This window comes from Oncorhynchus mykiss, chromosome 10 (genome assembly GCF_057628025.1).
Source record: "Oncorhynchus mykiss isolate SJ-2025 chromosome 10, ASM5762802v1, whole genome shotgun sequence".
Classification (NCBI taxonomy): Eukaryota; Metazoa; Chordata; class Actinopteri; order Salmoniformes; family Salmonidae; genus Oncorhynchus; species Oncorhynchus mykiss.
Genome location: NC_143031.1, coordinates 85,534,243 through 85,553,411, shown reverse-complemented (window position 1 = coordinate 85,553,411; position 19,169 = coordinate 85,534,243). Strand labels below are relative to the sequence as shown.

Here is a 19,169-nt window from a genome sequence, read left to right as displayed (position 1 = left end):
CGGGTTCTGGTAACACGGCCCATTGACTGGGTTCTGGTAACACGGCCCATTGACCGGGTTCTGGTAACACGGCCCATTGACTGGGTTCTGGTAACACGGCCCATTGACCGGGTTCTGGTAACACGGTCCATTGACTGGGTTCTGGTAACACGGCCCATTGACCGGGTTCTGGTAACACGGCCCATTGACTGGGTTCTGGTAACACGATCCATTGACTGGGTTCTGGTAACACGGTCCATTGACTGGGTTCTGGTAACACGGCCCATTGACCAGTACTGGTAACACGGTCCATTGACTGGGTTCTGGTAACACGGCCCATTGACTGGGTTCTGGTAACACGGCCCATTGACTGGGTTCTGGTAACACGGCCCATTGACTAGTACTGGTAACACGGCCCATTGACTGGGTTCTGGTAACACGGTCCATTGACTGGGTTCTGGTAACACGATCCATTGACTGGGTTCTGGTAACACGATCCATTGACTGGGTTCTGGTAACACGGTCCATTGACTGGGTTCTGGTAACACGGTCCATTGACTGGGTTCTGGTAACACGATCCATTGACTGGGTTCTGGTAACACGGTCCATTGACTGGGTTCTGGTAACACGATCCATTGACTGGGTTCTGGTAACACGGCCCATTGACTGGGTTCTGGTAACACGGTCCATTGACTGGGTTCTGGTAACACGGCCCATTGACTGGGTTCTGGTAACACGGCCCATTGACTGGGTTCTGGTAACACGGCCCATTGACTAGTACTGGTAACACGGCCCATTGACTGGGTTCTGGTAACACGGCCCATTGACTGGGTTCTGGTACTCCTTGTTTTTAGCCTCATTATTGTTATTTAATTTTATACTATTTAATATTTCAGGGAGTCATCTGACAGGGAGTCATCTGACAGGGAGTCATCTGACAGGGAGTCATCTGACAGGGAGTCATCTGACAGGGAGTCATCTGACAGGGAGTCATCTGACAGGGAGTCATCTGACAGGGAGTCATCTGACAGGGAGTCATCTGACAGGGAGTCATTTGACAGGGAGTCATTTGACAGGGAGTCATTTGCGACAGGGAGTCATTTGCGACAGGGAGTCATTTGCGACAGGGAGTCATTTGCGACAGGGAGTCATTTGCGACAGGGAGTCATTTGCAGTCATTTGGGACAGGGGGTCATTTGGGACAGGGAGTCATTTGGGACAGGGAGTCATTTGGGACAGGGAGTCATTTGGGACAGGGAGTCATTTGGGACAGGGAGTCATTTGGGACAGGGAGTCATTTGGGACACGGAGTCATTTGGGACCGGGAGTCATTTGGGACCGGGAGTCATTTGGGACACAGGCGGTGTGTTACCTTGAGGAGGTCGAGGATCTTGACACAGAGCTCATAGTCAAAGTTCCCATAGCTGGAGTTGGTCATGTCATAGATGAATATTAAACCATCTCTCTGGGTGTCAACACTGGAGAGAGGAAGGGAGGGAGAGAGGAAGGGAGGGAGAGAGGAAGGGAGGGAGAGAGGGGGAGGTGAGTTATCTGTTATGTACATTAAAGGATTGAGAGGTGAAGGAGAGAGGAAGAGAATAGGACTAATTAAGGAGAGAGGAAGAGAATAGGACTAATTAAGGAGAGAGAGATAGGAAGAGAATAGGACTAATTAAGGAGAGAGAGAGGAAGAGAATAGGACTAATTAAGGAGAGAGGAAGAGAATAGGACTAATTAAGGAGAGAGGAAGAGAATAGGACTAATTAAGGAGAGAGAGAGAGAGAGAGAATAGGACTAATTAAGGAGAGAGGAAGAGAATAGGACTAATTAAGGAGAGAGAGAGAGAGAATAGGACTAATTAAGGAGAGAGAGAGAGAGAGAATAGGACTAATTAAGGAGAGAGGAAGAGAATAGGACTAATTAAGGAGAGAGAGAGAGAGAGAGAGAGAATAGGACTAATTAAGGAGAGAGGAAGAGAATAGGACTAATTAAGGAGAGAGAGAATAGGACTAATTAAGGAGAGAGAGAGAATAGGACTAATTAAGGAGAGAGAGAATAGGACTAATTAAGGAGAGAAGAGAATAGGACTAATTAAGGAGAGAGAGAGAGAGAGAGAAAGAGAGAGAATAGGACTAATTAAGGAGAGAGAGAGGAAGAGAATGGGACTAATTAAGGAGAGAGAGGGAGAGAATAGGACTAATTAAGGAGAGAGAGAGGAAGAGAATAGGACTAATTAAGGAGAGAGAGGGAGAGAATAGGACTAATTAAGGAGAGAGGAAGAGAATAGGACTAATTAAGGAGAGAGAGAATAGGACCAATTAAGGAGAGAGAGAGAGAGAGAATAGGACTAATTAAGGAGCGAGAGAATAGGACTAATTAAGGAGAGAGGGAGAGAATAGGACTAATTAAGGAGAGAGGGAGAGAATAGGACTAATTAAGGAGAGAGGGAGAGAATAGGACTAATTAAGGAGAGAGGGAGAGAATAGGACTAATTAAGGAGAGAGAGAGAGAATAGGACTAATTAAGGAGAGAGAGAGAGAATAGGACTAATTAAGGAGAGAGAGAGAGAATAGGACTAATTAAGGAGAGAGAGAGAGAGAATAGGACTAATTAAGGAGAGAGAGAGAGAGAATAGGACTAATTAAGGAGAGAGGGAGAGAATAGGACTAATTAAGGAGAGAGGGAGAGAATAGGACTAATTAAGGAGAGAGAGAGAGAATAGGACTAATTAAGGAGAGAGAGAGAGAATAGGACTAATTAAGGAGAGAGAGAGAGAATAGGACTAATTAAGGAGAGAGAGAGAGAGAATAGGACTAATTAAGGAGAGAGAGAGAGAGAATAGGACTAATTAAGGAGAGAGAGAGAGAATAGGACTAATTAAGGAGAGAGGGAGAGAATAAGACTAATTAAGGTGAGAGAGAGAATAGGACTAATTAAGGTGAGAGAGAGAATAGGACTAATTAAGGTGAGAGAGAGAGAATAGGACTAATTAAGGAGAGAGGAAGAGAATAGGACTAATTAAGGAGAGAGGAAGAGAATAGGACTAATTAAGGAGAGAGTAAGAGAATAGGACTAATTAAGGAGAGAGAGAGAGAGAATAGGACTAATTAAGGAGCGAGAGAATAGGACTAATTAAGGTGAGAGAGAGAATAGGACTAATTAAGGAGAGAGAGAGAGAATAGGACTAATTAAGGAGAGAGAGAGAGAATAGGACTAATTAAGGAGAGAGAGAGAGAATAGGACTAATTAAGGAGCGAGAGAGAGAGAATAGGACTAATTAAGGAGAGAGAGAATAGGACTAATTAAGGAGAGAGAGAATAGGATTAATTAAGGAGAGAGAGAACAGGACTAATTAAGGAGAGAGAGAGAATAGGACTAATTAAGGAGAGAGAGAATATGACTAATTAAGGAGAGAGAGAATAGGACTAATTAAGGAGAGAGAGAATAGGACTAATTAAGGTGAGAGAGAGAGAATAGGACTAATTAAGGAGAGAGAGAGAGAATAAGACTAATTAAAGAGAGAGAGAATAGGACTAATTAAGGAGAGAGGGAGAGAATAGGACTAATTAAGGAGAGAGAGAATAGGACTAATTAAGGAGAGAGAGAGAGAATAGGACTAATTAAGGAGAGAGAGAGAGAATAAGACTAATTAAAGAGAGAGAGAATAGGACTAATTAAGGAGAGAGGGAGAGAATAGGACTAATTAAGGAGAGAGAGAATAGGACTAATTAAGTAGAGAGAGAGAGAATAGGACTAATTAAGGAGAGTGAGAGAATAGGACTAATTAAGGAGAGAGGGAGAGAATAGGACTAATTAAGGAGAGCGGGAGATAATAGGACTAATTAAGGAGAGAGAGAGAGAATAGGACTAATTAAGTAGAGAGAGAGAGAATAGGACTAATTAAGGAGAGAGAGAGAGAATAGGACTAATTAAGGAGAGAGAGAGAGAATAGGACTAATTAAGTAGAGAGAGAGAGAATAGGACTAATTAAGGAGAGAGAGAGAGAATAGGACTAATTAAGGAGAGAGTGAGAGAATAGGACTAATTAAGGAGAGAGAGAGAGAATAGGACTAATTAAGGAGAGAGGAAGAGAATAGGACTAATTAAGGAGAGAGAGAGAGAATAGGACTAATTAAGGAGAGAGGAAGAGAATAGGACTAATTAAGGAGAGAGGGAGAATAGGACTAATTAAGGAGAGAGAGAGAGTAGGACTAATTAAGGAGAGAGAGAGAGAGAATAGGACTAATTAAGGAGAGAGAGAGAGAGAATAGGACTAATTAAGGAGAGGGGAAGAGAATAGGAATAATTAAGGAGCGAGAGAGAGAATAGGACTAATTAAGGAGAGAGGAAGAGAATAGGACTAATTAAGGAGCGAGAGAATAGGACTAATTAAGGAGAGAGGAAGAGAATAGGACTAATTAAGGAGCGAGAGAATAGGACTAATTAAGGAGAGAGAGAGAGAATAGGACTAATTAAGGAGAGATAGAGAGAATAGGACTAATTAAGGAGCGAGAGAATAGGACTAATTAAGGAGCGAGAGAATAGGACTAATTAAGGAGCGAGAGAATAGGACTAATTAAGTAGAGAGAGAGAATAGGACTAATTAAGGAGAGAGAGAGAGAGAATAGGACTAATTAAGTAGAGAGAGAGAGAGAATAGGACTAATTAAGGAGCGAGAGAATAGGACTAATTAAGGAGCGAGAGAATAGGACTAATTAAGGAGTGAGAGAATAGGACTAATTAAGTAGAGAGAGAGAATAGGACTAATTAAGTAGAGAGAGAGAGAATAGGACTAATTAAGGAGAGAGAGAGAGAATAGGGCTAATTAAGGAGCGAGAGAATAGGACTAATTAAGGAGAGAGAGAGAGAATAGGACTAATTAAGGAGCGAGAGAGAGAATAGGACTAATTAAGGAGAGAGAGAATAGGACTAATTAAGGAGAGAGGGAGAGAATAGGACTAATTAAGGAGCGAGAGAGAGAATAGGACTAATTAAGGAGAGAGAGAATAGGACTAATTAAGGAGAGAGAGAGAGAATAGGACTAATTAAGGAGAGAGAGAGAATATGACTAATTAAGGAGCGAGAGAGAGAATAGGACTAATTAAGAAGAGAGAGAGAGAATAGGACTAATTAAGAAGAGAGAGAGAGAATAGGACTAATTAAGGAGAGAGAGAGAGAGAGAGAGAGAATAGGACTAATTAAGGAGAGAGAGAGAGAATAGGACTAATTAAGGAGAGAGAGAGAGAATAGGACTAATTAAGGAGAGAGGGAGAGAATAGGACTAATTAAGTAGAGAGAGAGAATAGGACTAATTAAGGAGAGAGAGAGAGAATAGGACTAATTAAGGAGCGAGAGAGAATAGGACTAATTAAGTAGAGAGAGAGAGAATAGGACTAATTAAGGAGCGAGAGAGAGAGAATAGGACTAATTAAGGAGAGAGAGAGAGAGAATAGGACTAATTAAGGAGAGAGAGAGAATAGGACTAATTAAGGAGAGAGAGAGAATAGGACTAATTAAGGAGAGAGAGAGAATAGGACTAATTAAGGAGAGAGAGAGAGAGAATAGGACTAATTAAGGAGAGAGAGAGAGAATAGGACTAATTAAGTAGAGAGAGAATAGGACTAATTAAGGAGAGAGAGAGAGAATAGGACTAATTAAGGAGAGAGAGAGAATAGGACTAATTAAGGAGAGAGGGAGAGAATAGGACTAATTAAGGAGAGAGAGAGAATAGGACTAATTAAGGAGAGAGAGAGAGAATAGGACTAATTAAGGAGAGAGAGAGAATAGGACTAATTAAGGAGAGAGAGAGAGAGAATAGGACTAATTAAGGAGAGAGAGAGAGAGAATAGGACTAATTAAGGAGAGAGAGAGAGAATAGGACTAATTAAGGAGAGAGAGAGAGAATAGGACTAATTAAGGAGAGAGAGAGAATAGGACTAATTAAGGAGAGAGAGAGAGAGAGAGAATAGGACTAATTAAGGAGAGAGAGAGAGAGAATAGGACTAATTAAGGAGAGAGAGAGAGAATAGGACTAATTAAGGAGAGAGAGAGAATAGGACTAATTAAGGAGAGAGAGAGAATAGGACTAATTAAGGAGAGAGAGAGAGAATAGGACTAATTAAGGAGAGAGAGAGAATAGGACTAATTAAGGAGAGAGAGAGAATAGGACTAATTAAGGAGAGAGAGAGAGAATAGGACTAATTAAGGAGAGAGAGAGAATAGGACTAATTAAGGAGAGAGAGAGAGAATAGGACTAATTAAGGAGCGAGAGAGAGAGAATAGGACTAATTAAGGAGCGAGAGAATAGGACTAATTAAGGAGAGACAGAGAGAATAGGACTAATTAAGGAGCGAGAGAGAGAATAGGACTAATTAAGGAGAGAGAGAGAATAGGACTAATTAAGGAGCGAGAGAATAGGACTAATTAAGGAGAGAGAGAGAGAATAGGACTAATTAAGGAGCGAGAGAGAGAATAGGACTAATTAAGGAGAGAGAGAGAGAATAAGACTAATTAAGGAGAGAGAGAGAATAGGACTAATTAAGTAGAGAGAGAGAGAGAGAGATAAATAATGTAGTGCAGGGGTTGGTTACCTCTCGATGGCTTTGTCCAGCTGAAAGATGATGGCCTGCAGCACAGCCCTATGGGTAGTGACGTCAGAGCGGTGGAGACGAGCGGTGAACAGAGCCAGAGCAGCACCCTTAGCATCACGACCAGGCTGAAACACACAGAGCTTTACTGTAAAACACAGCATTCTAGCAAACCTTTAGTTAGTCCTCATGACCTTTACTGTAAACACAACAGACCGCATTCTAGTAGATCTTTATTTTACAGTCCTCATGACCTTTACTGTAAACACAACAGACACTATTCTAGTAGATCTTTATTTTACAGTCCTCATGAACTTTACTGTAAACACAACAGACCGCATTCTAGTAGATCTTTACTTAGTCCTCATGACCTTTACTGTAAACACAAAAGACCGCATTTTCTACCTCTTTTCTCACATCCTCCCTCTTCACTTCAGTCTTTCTATCCCTCTCTCCCTCTCTCCCTCGCTCCCCCTCCCATCCTCCTCCTCCCTCCCTCCCTCCCTCCCTCCCATCCTCCTCCTCCTCCCTCCCTCCCTCCCCTTCTCGGTCTAATTGGTGAGGGTTTGTTCAGACAGCCCCATTCATCATAAGACAAACCCTCAGAGGGAAAGAAGAGGAGAGAGAGAGAAGAAGGAGTCAGATGGGAGGGCGAGAGGGCCTGCTGCCTGTCAGCTCACTCTTCTCTTTTTCCTCCTTCCTCTGCTCATAGACGTCAGTTTTTCCAGAGAGAGAGAGAGAGAGAATGTAAGACACATTAGTTGGTCTATTAGCTCAACAAGCTGCCTCTGTTCCTGTCACTGTTGTCAGACACACACAAACGACTTGAGTTGCCAAAAATGACCGAGAGAAACAGAATCCCCTGCGCAAACTGACGCTGTTCAGTCCTACAGGTTAAATTGCATAATTTAGTGGAATTAAATTAAATTGCCCCGGGTGTATTTTCGTTAGTCATCTTATTTATCCAACACAACTATCACATGCTCACAGTACACAGAGACTATTCTGAGAGGGATTTCTCCTGCTGCTCCTCAGCTGATGGTCTGCTGGAGTAAAACGTGTGTTTTCATCAGCCCCATTCAGCAACCATTCTAAATACAATCATGTGTTAAAAACTGTTTTGGCGCAAAGATTAAAAACAGCAACTACTTTAATTTCTCAACTGGTAATTGAAGCTCGGCCTCCCAATCAGGTACGGGCAACCGGCTCCCCTCCCACTCAGGTACGGGGAACCGGCTCCCCTCCCACTCAGGTACGGGCAACCGGCTCCCCTCCCACTCAGGTACGGGCAACCGGCTCCCCTCCCACTCAGGTACGGGCAACCGGCTCCCCTCCCACTCAGGTACGGGCAACCGGCTCCCCTCCCATTCAGGTACGGGCAACCGGCTCCCCTCCCATTCAGGTACGGGCAACCGGCTCCCCTCCCATTCAGGTACGGGCAACCGGCTCCCCTCCCATTCAGGTACGGGCAACCGGCTCCCCTCCCATTCAGGTACGGGCAACCGGCTCCCCTCCCATTCAGGTACGGGCAACCGGCTCCCCTCCCATTCAGGTACGGGCAACCGGCTCCCCTCCCATTCAGGTAGGGGGAACCGGCTCCCCTCCCATTCAGGTACGGCAACCGGCTCACCTCCGCTCCCCTCCCATTCAGGTACGGCAACCGGCTCCCCTCCCATTCAGGTACGGCAACCGGCTCCCCTCCCATTCAGGTACGGCAACCGGCTCCCCTCCCATTCAGGTACGGCAACCGGCTCCCCTCCCATTCAGGTACGGCAACCGGCTCCCCTCCCATTCAGGTACGGCAACCGGCTCCCCTCCCATTCAGGTACGGCAACCGGCTCCCCTCCCATTCAGGTACGGCAACCGGCTCCCCTCCCATTCAGGTACGGCAACCGGCTCCCCTCCCATTCAGGTACGGCAACCGGCTCCCCTCCCATTCAGGTACGGCAACCGGCTCCCCTCCCATTCAGGTACGGCAACCGGCTCCCCTCCCATTCAGGTACGGCAACCGGCTCCCCTCCCATTCAGGTACGGCAACCGGCTCCCCTCCCATTCAGGTACGGCAACCGGCTCCCCTCCCATTCAGGTATGGGCAACCGGCTCCCCTCCCATTCAGGTACGGCAACCAGCTCCCCTCCCATTCAGGTACGGCAACCAGCTCCCCTCCCATTCAGGTACGGCAACCAGCTCCCCTCCCATTCAGGTACGGCAACCAGCTCCCCTCCCATTCAGGTACGGGCAACCGGCTCCCCTCCCATTCAGGTACGGCAACCGGCTCCCCTCCCATTCAGGTACGGGCAACCGGCTCCCCTCCCATTCAGGTACGGCAACCGGCTCCCCTCCCATTCAGGAATGGCAACCGGCTCCCCTCCCATTCAGGTACGGGCAACCAGCTCCCCTCCCATTCAGGTACGGCAACCAGCTCCCCTCCCATTCAGGTACGGGGAACCAGCTCCCCTCCCATTCAGGTACGGGGAACCAGCTCCCCTCCCATTCAAGTACGGGGAACCAGCTCCCCTCCCATTCAGGTACGGGGAACCAGCTCCCCTCCCATTCAGGTACGGGCAACCAGCTCCCCTCCCATTCAGGTACGGGGAACCAGCTCCCCTCCCATTCAGGTACGGGGAACCAGCTCCCCTCCCATTCAGGTACGGCAACCAGCTCCCCTCCCATTCAGGTAGGGGCAACCAGCTCCCCTCCCATTCAGGTACTGGCAACCAGCTCCCCTCCCATTCAGGTACGGGGAACCGGCACCCCTCCCATTCAGGTACGGCAACCAGCTCCCCTCCCATTCAGGTACTGGCAACCAGCTCCCCTCCCATTCAGGTAGGGGCAACCAGCTCCCCTCCCATTCAGGTACTGGCAACCAGCTCCCCTCCCATTCAGGTACTGGCAACCAGCTCCCCTCCCATTCAGGTACTGGCAACCAGCTCCCCTCCCATTCAGGTACGGGGAACCGGCTCCCCTCCCATTCAGGTACGGCAACCAGCTCCCCTCCCATTCAGGTACTGGCAACCAGCTCCCCTCCCATTCAGGTAGGGGCAACCAGCTCCCCTCCCATTCAGGTACTGGCAACCAGCTCCCCTCCCATTCAGGTACGGGGAACCAGCTCCCCTCCCATTCAGGTACTGGCAACCAGCTCCCCTCCCATTCAGGTAGGGGCAACCAGCTCCCCTCCCATTCAGGTACTGGCAACCAGCTCCCCTCCCATTCAGGTACGGGGAACCGGCTCCCCTCCCATTCAGGTACGGCAACCAGCTCCCCTCCCATTCAGGTACTGGCAACCAGCTCCCCTCCCATTCAGGTAGGGGCAACCAGCTCCCCTCCCATTCAGGTACGGGGAACCAGCTCCCCTCCCATTCAGGTACGGGGAACCAGCTCCCCTCCCACTCAAGTACGGGGAACCAGCTCCCCTCCCATTCAGGTACGGGGAACCAGCTCCCCTCCCATTCAGGTACGGGGAACCAGCTCCCCTCCCATTCAGGTACGGGCAACCAGCTCCCCTCCCATTCAGGTACGGGCAACCGGCTCCCCTCCCATTCAGGTACGGGGAACCAGCTCCCCTCCCATTAAGGTACGGGGAACCAGCTCCCCTCTCATTCAGATACGGGCAATCAGCTCCCCTCCCATTCAGGTACGGGGAACCAGCTCCCCTCCCATTCAGGTACGGGGAACCAGCTCCCCTCCCATTCAGATACGGGGAACCAGCTCCCCTCCCATTCAGGTACGGGGAACCAGCTCCCCTCCCATTCAGATACGGGGAACCAGCTCCCCTCCCATTCAGGTACGGGGAACCGGCTCCCCTCCCATTCAGGTACGGGGAACCAGCTCCCCTCCCATTCAGGTACGGGGAACCGGCTCCCCTCCCATTCAGGTACGGGGAACCGGCTCCCCTCCCATTCAGGTACGGGGAACCAGCTCCCCTCCCATTCAGGTACGGCAACCGGCTCCCCTCCCATTCAGGTACTGGCAACCAGCTCCCCTCCCATTCAGGTACGGGGAACCGGCACCCCTCCCATTCAGGTACGGCAACCAGCTCCCCTCCCATTCAGGTACTGGCAACCAGCTCCCCTCCCATTCAGGTAGGGGCAACCAGCTCCCCTCCCATTCAGGTACTGGCAACCAGCTCCCCTCCCATTCAGGTACTGGCAACCAGCTCCCCTCCCATTCAGGTACTGGCAACCAGCTCCCCTCCCATTCAGGTACGGGGAACCGGCTCCCCTCCCATTCAGGTACGGCAACCAGCTCCCCTCCCATTCAGGTACTGGCAACCAGCTCCCCTCCCATTCAGGTAGGGGCAACCAGCTCCCCTCCCATTCAGGTACTGGCAACCAGCTCCCCTCCCATTCAGGTACGGGGAACCAGCTCCCCTCCCATTCAGGTACTGGCAACCAGCTCCCCTCCCATTCAGGTAGGGGCAACCAGCTCCCCTCCCATTCAGGTACTGGCAACCAGCTCCCCTCCCATTCAGGTACGGGGAACCGGCTCCCCTCCCATTCAGGTACGGCAACCAGCTCCCCTCCCATTCAGGTACTGGCAACCAGCTCCCCTCCCATTCAGGTAGGGGCAACCAGCTCCCCTCCCATTCAGGTACGGGGAACCAGCTCCCCTCCCATTCAGGTACGGGGAACCAGCTCCCCTCCCACTCAAGTACGGGGAACCAGCTCCCCTCCCATTCAGGTACGGGGAACCAGCTCCCCTCCCATTCAGGTACGGGGAACCAGCTCCCCTCCCATTCAGGTACGGGCAACCAGCTCCCCTCCCATTCAGGTACGGGCAACCGGCTCCCCTCCCATTCAGGTACGGGGAACCAGCTCCCCTCCCATTCAGGTACGGGGAACCAGCTCCCCTCCCATTCAGGTACGGGGAACCAGCTCCCCTCTCATTCAGATACGGGCAATCAGCTCCCCTCCCATTCAGGTACGGGGAACCAGCTCCCCTCCCATTCAGGTACGGGGAACCAGCTCCCCTCCCATTCAGATACGGGGAACCAGCTCCCCTCCCATTCAGGTACGGGGAACCAGCTCCCCTCCCATTCAGATACGGGGAACCAGCTCCCCTCCCATTCAGGTACGGGGAACCGGCTCCCCTCCCATTCAGGTACGGGGAACCAGCTCCCCTCCCATTCAGGTACGGGGAACCGGCTCCCCTCCCATTCAGGTACGGGGAACCAGCTCCCCTCCCATTCAGATACGGGCAATCAGCTCCCCTCCCATTCAGGTACGGGCAACCAGCTCCCCTCCCATTCAGGTACGGGGAACCGGCTCCCCTCCCATTCAGGTACGGGGAACCAGCTCCCCTCCCATTCAGGTACGGGGAACCAGCTCCCCTCCCATTCAGGTACGGGCAACCAGCTCCCCTCCCATTCAGGTACGGGCAACCGGCTCCCCTCCCATTCAGGTACGGGGAACCAGCTCCCCTCCCATTCAGGTACGGGGAACCAGCTCCCCTCTCATTCAGATACGGGCAATCAGCTCCCCTCCCATTCAGGTACGGGGAACCAGCTCCCCTCCCATTCAGGTACGGGGAACCAGCTCCCCTCCCATTCAGATACGGGGAACCAGCTCCCCTCCCATTCAGGTACGGGGAACCAGCTCCCCTCCCATTCAGATACGGGGAACCAGCTCCCCTCCCATTCAGGTACGGGGAACCGGCTCCCCTCCCATTCAGGTACGGGGAACCAGCTCCCCTCCCATTCAGGTACGGGGAACCGGCTCCCCTCCCATTCAGGTACGGGGAACCAGCTCCCCTCCCATTCAGATACGGGCAATCAGCTCCCCTCCCATTCAGGTACGGGCAACCAGCTCCCCTCCCATTCAGGTACGGGGAACCGGCTCCCCTCCCATTCAGGTACGGGGAACCAGCTCCCCTCCCATTCAGGTACGGGGAACCAGCTCCCCTCCCATTCAGATACGGGCAATCAGCTCCCCTCCCATTCAGGTACGGGCAACCAGCTCCCCTCCCATTCAGGTACGGGGAACCGGCTCCCCTCCCATTCAGGTACGGGGAACCAGCTCCCCTCCCATTCAGGTACGGGGAACCAGCTCCCCTCCCATTCAGATACGGGGAACCGGCTCCCCTCCCATTCAGGTACGGGGAACCAGCTCCCCTCCCATTCAGGTACGGCAACCAGCTCCCCTCCCATTCAGGTACGGGGAACCAGCTCCCCTCCCATTCAGGTACGGGGAACCAGCTCCCCTCCCATTCAGGTACGGGGAACCAGCTCCCCTCCCATTCAGATACGGGGAACCGGCTCCCCTCCCATTCAGGTACGGGGAACCAGCTCCCCTCCCATTCAGGTACGGCAACCAGCTCCCCTCCCATTCAGGTACGGGGAACCAGCTCCCCTCCCATTCAGGTACGGGGAACCAGCTCCCCTCCCATTCAGGTACGGGGAACCAGCTCCCCTCCCATTCAGGTACGGGGAACCAGCTCCCCTCCCATTCAGGTACGGGGAACCAGCTCCCCTCCCATTCAGGTACGGGGAACCAGCTCCCCTCCCATTCAGGTACGGGGAACCAGCTCCCCTCCCATTCAGGTACGGGGAACCAGCTCCCCTCCCATTCAGGTACGGGGAACCAGCTCCCCTCCCATTCAGGTACGGGGAACCAGCTCCCCTCCCATTCAGGTACGGGGAACCAGCTCCCCTCCCATTCAGGTACGGGGAACCAGCTCCCCTCCCATTCAGGTACGGGGAACCGGCTCCCCTCCCATTCAGATACGGAAACCGGCTCCCCTCCCATTCAGATACGGAAACCGGCTCCCCTCCCATTCAGATACGGAAACCGGCTCCCCTCCCATTCAGATACGGAAACCGGCTCCCCTCCCATTCAGATACGGAAACCGGCTCCCCTCCCATTCAGATACGGAAACCGGCTCCCCTCCCATTCAGATACGGAAACCGGCTCCCCTCCCATTCAGATACGGAAACCGGCTCCCCTCCCATTCAGATACGGAAACCGGCTCCCCTCCCATTCAGGTACGGGGAACCAGCTCCCCTCCCACTCAGGTACGGGGAACCAGCTCCCCTCCCACTCAAGTAATTATTACTGTGCATGTAAACATATTGAAAAATAATATTTTTTTTGTTTCTCTAAAATCATTGTCACCATGGTTAATCATAATCTGAATTAAAATGACAAAAAATCTAAAAGTTATAATTCAACGAAATGTGAGATCACCAGCCTCTATCATGTGACCACATTGATACGCATCTATTGGCAGGTAAAGAAATGAGCTCATGGAACACACAGCCTATTGGCCAATGCTGCAGTAGGCCCTTCCATGGAACACACAGCCTATTGGCCAATGCTGCAGTAGGCCCTTCCATGGAACACACAGCCTATTGGCCAATGCTGCAGTAGGCCCTTCCATGGAACACACAGCCTATTGGCCAATGCTGCAGTAGGCCCTTCCATGGAACACACAGCCTATTGGCCAATGCTGCAGTAGGCCCTTCCATGGAACACACAGCCTATTGGCCAATGCTGCAGTAGGCCCTTCCATGGAACACACGGCCTATTGGCCAATGCTGCAGTAGGCCCTTCCATGGAACACACAGCCTATTGGCCAATGCTGCAGTAGGCCCTTCCATGGAACACACAGCCTATTGGCCCATGCTGCAGTAGGCCCTTCCATGGAACACACAGCCGATTGGCCAATGCTGCAGTAGGCCCTTCCATGGAACACACAGCCTATTGGCCCATGCTGCAGTAGGCCCTTCCATGGAACACACAGCCTATTGGCCAATGCTGCAGTAGGCCCTTCCATGGAACACACAGCCTATTGGCGGCAGTAGGCCCATCCATTGCTCTTTCACAACGAGGATCTGTGATTATCGAGGGGGGAGATTATTTGAAAGATTTTTCAAACAGCTTACTGTGAAGAACTATAGTTTTAATATATTATAATTCGCAATGGAGGTACAACATTTAAAAAAAAAAACACTTTCCTACATTTCCACGAAGCAGGCCAGGAACTTCTATTCGTGTTCAGGCATGTGCGCTCCCTCAACATGACCAGACACATGCCCCCCCCAACACTATCAGGGCAGAGAAACCAGATACATGCTCCCTCAACATGATCAGGGCGGAGAAACCAGACATATGCTCCCTCAACATTATCAGGGCAGAGAAACCAGACACATGCCCCCCCAACATGATCAGGGCAGAGAAACCAGACACATGCCCCCCCCCCCCCAACATGACCAGGGCAGAGAAACCAGACACATGCCCCCCCCCCAACATGACCAGGGCAGAGAAACCAGACACATGCCCCCCCCCAACATGACCAGGGCAGAGAAACCAGACACATGCCCCCCCCCCAACATGACCAGGGCAGAGAAACCAGACACATGCCCCCCCAACATGACCAGGGCAGAGAAACCAGACACATGCCCCCCCCCCCCCCAACATGACCAGGGCAGAGAAACCAGACACATGCCCCCCCCCCAACATGACCAGGGCAGAGAAACCAGACACATGCCCCCCCCCCCCAACATGACCAGGGCAGAGAAACCAGACACATGCTCCCTCAACATTATCAGAGCAGAGAAACCAGACACATGCCCCCTCAACATTATCAGAGCAGAGAAACCAGACACATCTCCCCCCCCCCCCTCCCCCCACATGATCAGGACTTCCGGCGCCGACAGAGATGGCCGCTTCGCTTCGCGTTCCTAGGAAACTATGCAGTTTTTTGTTTTTTTACGTGTTATTTCTTACATTAGTACCCCAGGTCATCTTGGGTTTCATTACATGCAGTCGAGAAGAACTACTGAATATAAGATCAGCATCAACTCACCATCAGTATGCTGCTCTGTACCATCACTCATTCATATATCCTTATGTACATATTCTTTATCCCCTTACACTGTGTACAAGACAGTAGTTTTGGAATTGTTAGTTAGATTACTTGTTATTACTGCATTGTCGGAACTAGAAGCACAAGCATTTCGCTACACTCGCATTAACATCTGCTAACCATGTGTATGTGACAAATAAAATTTGATTTGATTTGATTTTGATTTGACAGAGAAACCAGACACATGCCCCCCTCAACATTATCAGGGCAGAGAAACCAGACACATACCCCCCCCCAGACATGATCAGGGCAGAGAAACCAGACACATGCCCCCTCAACATTATCAGGGCAGAGAAACCAGACACATACCCCCCCCAGACATGATCAGGGCAGAGAAACCAGACACATGCCCCCTCAACATTATCAGGGCAGAGAAACCAGATTCACACAATGAATGGAGAGAGACGGGGCCCTTCTGGAGAGAGAGAGAGATGGGGCCCTTCTGGAGAGAGACACAACCGGGCCCTTCTGGAGAGAGACGGGGCCCTTCTGGAGAGAGACGGGGCCGATATCTTCACCCCTCCCCCTCTTCTTGTCTCAACATTTTTTAAATGATACTCAAGATGCAAAATGATCTTCACATATTTCAGATGCTATTCACTGACAGCCACAACTCAATAATCAGCTAGTTTCTCTATAGACACTCACAGGGCCCTACACTCTTACGCACACACTACAAAACACACACTGCAACACACACACTCCATTTTCTCACTCACACATAATAAGCACATACATTTATACTGACACTATACACACACTGCTACTCTGTTTATCTTAGATCGCGATTCCTAGTCACCTTCCCCCTATACATATCTACCTCCATCACTCCAGTATCCCTGTCCCCTTCCCCCTATACATATCTACCTCCATCACTCCAGTATCCCTGTCTCCTTCCCCCTATACATATCTACCTCCATCACTCCAGTATCCCTGTCCCTTCCCCCTATATATATCTACCTCCATCACTCCAGTATCCCTGTCTCCTTCCCCCTATACATATCTACCTCCATCACTCCAGTATCCCTGTCTCCTTCCCCCTATACATATCTACCTCCATCACTCTAGTATCCCTGTCTCCTTCCCCCTATCCATATCTACCTCCATCACTCCAGTATCCCTGTCTCCTTCCCCCTATACATATCTACCTCCATCACTCCAGAATCCCTGTCCCCTATACATATCTACCTACATCACTCCAGTATCCCTGTCTCCTTCCCCCTATACATATCTACCTCCATCACTCCAGTATCCCTGTCTCCTTCCCCCTATACATATCTACCTCCATCACTCCAGTATCCCTGTCCCCTATACATATCTACCTACATCACTCCAGTATCCCTGTCTCCTTCCCCCTATACATATCTACCTCCATCACTCTAGTATCCCTGTCTCCTTCCCCCTATACATATCTACCTCCATCACTCCAGTATCCCTGTCACCTATACATATCTACCTCCATCACTCTAGTATCCCTGTCTCCTTCCCCCTATACATATCTACCTCCATCACTCCAGTATCCCTGTCTCCTTCCCCCTATACATATCTACCTCCATCACTCCAGTATCCCTGTCTCCTTCCCCCTATACATATCTACCTCCATCACTCCAGTATACCTGTCTCCTTCCCCCTATACATATCTACCTCCATCACTCCAGTATCCCTGTCTCCTTCCCCCTATACATATCTACCTCCATCACTCCAGTATACCTGTCTCCTTCCCCCTATATATATCTACCTCCATCACTCCAGTATCCCTCTCCTTCCCCCTATACATATCTACCTCCATCACCCCAGTAACCCTGTCTCCTATACATATCTACCTCCATCACTCCAGTATCCCTCTCCTTCCCCCTATACATATCTACCTCCATCACCCCAGTAACCCTGTCTCCTATACATATCTACCTCCATCACTCCAGTATCCCTGTCTCCTTCCCCCTATACATATCTACCTCCATCACCCCAGTAACCCTGTCTCCTATACATATCTACCTCCATCACTCCAGTATCCCTCTCCTTCCCCCTATACATATCTACCTCCATCACCCCAGTAACCCTGTCTCCTATACATATCTACCTCCATCACTCCAGTATCCCTCTCCTCCCCCCTATACATATCTACCTCCATCACTCCAGTATCCCTCTCCTCCCCCCTATACATATCTACCTCCATCACTCCAGTATCCCTCTCCTTCCCCCTATACATATCTACCTCCATCACTCCAGTATCCCTCTCCTTCCCCCTATACATATCTACCTCCATCACCCCAGTAACCCTGTCTCCTATACATATCTACCTCCATCACTCCAGTATCCCTCTCCTCCCCCCTATACATATCTACCTCCATCACTCCAGTATCCCTCTCCTTCCCCCTATACATATCTACCTCCATCACTCCAGTATCCCTGTCCCCTTCCCCCTATACATATCTACCTCCATCACTCCAGTATCCCTCTCCTTCCCCCTATACATATCTACCTCCATCACTCCAGTATCCCTCTCCTTCCCCCTATACATATCTACCTCCATCACTCCAGTATCCCTGTCCCCTTCCCCCTATACATATCTACCTCCATCACTCCAGTATCCCTGTCTCCTTCCCCCTATACATATCTACCTCCATCACTCCAGTATCCCTGTCCCCTTCCCCCTATACATATCTACCTCCATCACTCCAGTATCCCTGTCTCCTTCCCCCTATACATATCTACCTCCATCACTCCAGTATCCCTGTCTCCTTCCCCCTATACATATCTACCTCCATCACTCCAGTATCCCTGTCTCCTTCCCCCTATACATATCTACCTCCATCACTCCAGTATCCCTCTCCTTCCCCCTATACATATCTACCTCCATCACTCCAGTATCCCAATCTCCTTCCCCCTATACATATCTACCTCCATCACTCCAGTATCCCTCTCCTTCCCCCTATACATATCTACCTCCATCACTCCAGTATCCCTGTCCCCTTCCCCCTATACATATCTACCTCCATCACTCCAGTATCCCTGTCTCCTTCCCCCTATACATATCTACCTCCATCACTCCAGTATCCCTCTCCTTCCCCCTATACATATCTACCTCCATCACTCCAGTATCCCTGTCCCCTTCCCCCTATACATATCTACCTCCATCACTCCAGTATCCCTGTCTCCTTCCCCCTATACATATCTACCTCTATCACTCCAGTATCCCTCTCCTCCCCCCTATACATATCTACCTCCATCACTCCAGTATCCCTGTCTCCTTCCCCCTATACATATCTACCTCCATCACTCCAGTATCCCTGTCTCCTCCCCCCTATACATATCTACCTCCATCACTCCAGTATCCCTCTCCTCCCCCCTATACATATCTACCTCCATCACTCCAGTATCCCTCTCCTTCCCCCTATACATATCTACCTCCATCACTCCAGTATCCCTCTCCTTCCCCCTATACATATCTACCTCCATCACCCCAGTAACCCTGTCTCCTATACATATCTACCTCCATCACTCCAGTATCCCTCTCCTCCCCCCTATACATATCTACCTCCATCACTCCAGTATCCCTCTCCTTCCCCCTATACATATCTACCTCCATCACTCCAGTATCCCTGTCCCCTTCCCCCTATACATATCTACCTCCATCACTCCAGTATCCCTCTCCTTCCCCCTATACATATCTACCTCCATCACTCCAGTATCCCTCTCCTTCCCCCTATACATATCTACCTCCATCACTCCAGTATCCCT

General features: G+C 50.4%; 1 protein-coding gene across 4 annotated transcripts in view; it reads right to left on the bottom strand.

Moving 5' to 3' along the window:
- Positions 1-19,169, bottom strand: part of LOC118936863 (tyrosine-protein phosphatase non-receptor type 9) — a 65,784-nt gene that overhangs the window by 40,914 nt on the left and 5,701 nt on the right. For all 4 annotated transcript variants that reach the window (XR_016483983.1, XR_016483984.1, XM_090188265.1 and 1 more), the window contains exons 4-5: positions 6,570-6,694; positions 1,352-1,457 (exon numbers count right to left, since the gene is read on the bottom strand). Coding sequence is in view for 2 of the 4 variants with exons in the window: in XM_090188265.1 (XP_090044391.1) it covers positions 1,352-1,457; positions 6,570-6,694 (231 nt within the window). In the remaining 2 variants the exon portion in view is untranslated. The remainder of the gene's footprint in view (positions 1-1,351; positions 1,458-6,569; positions 6,695-19,169) is intronic.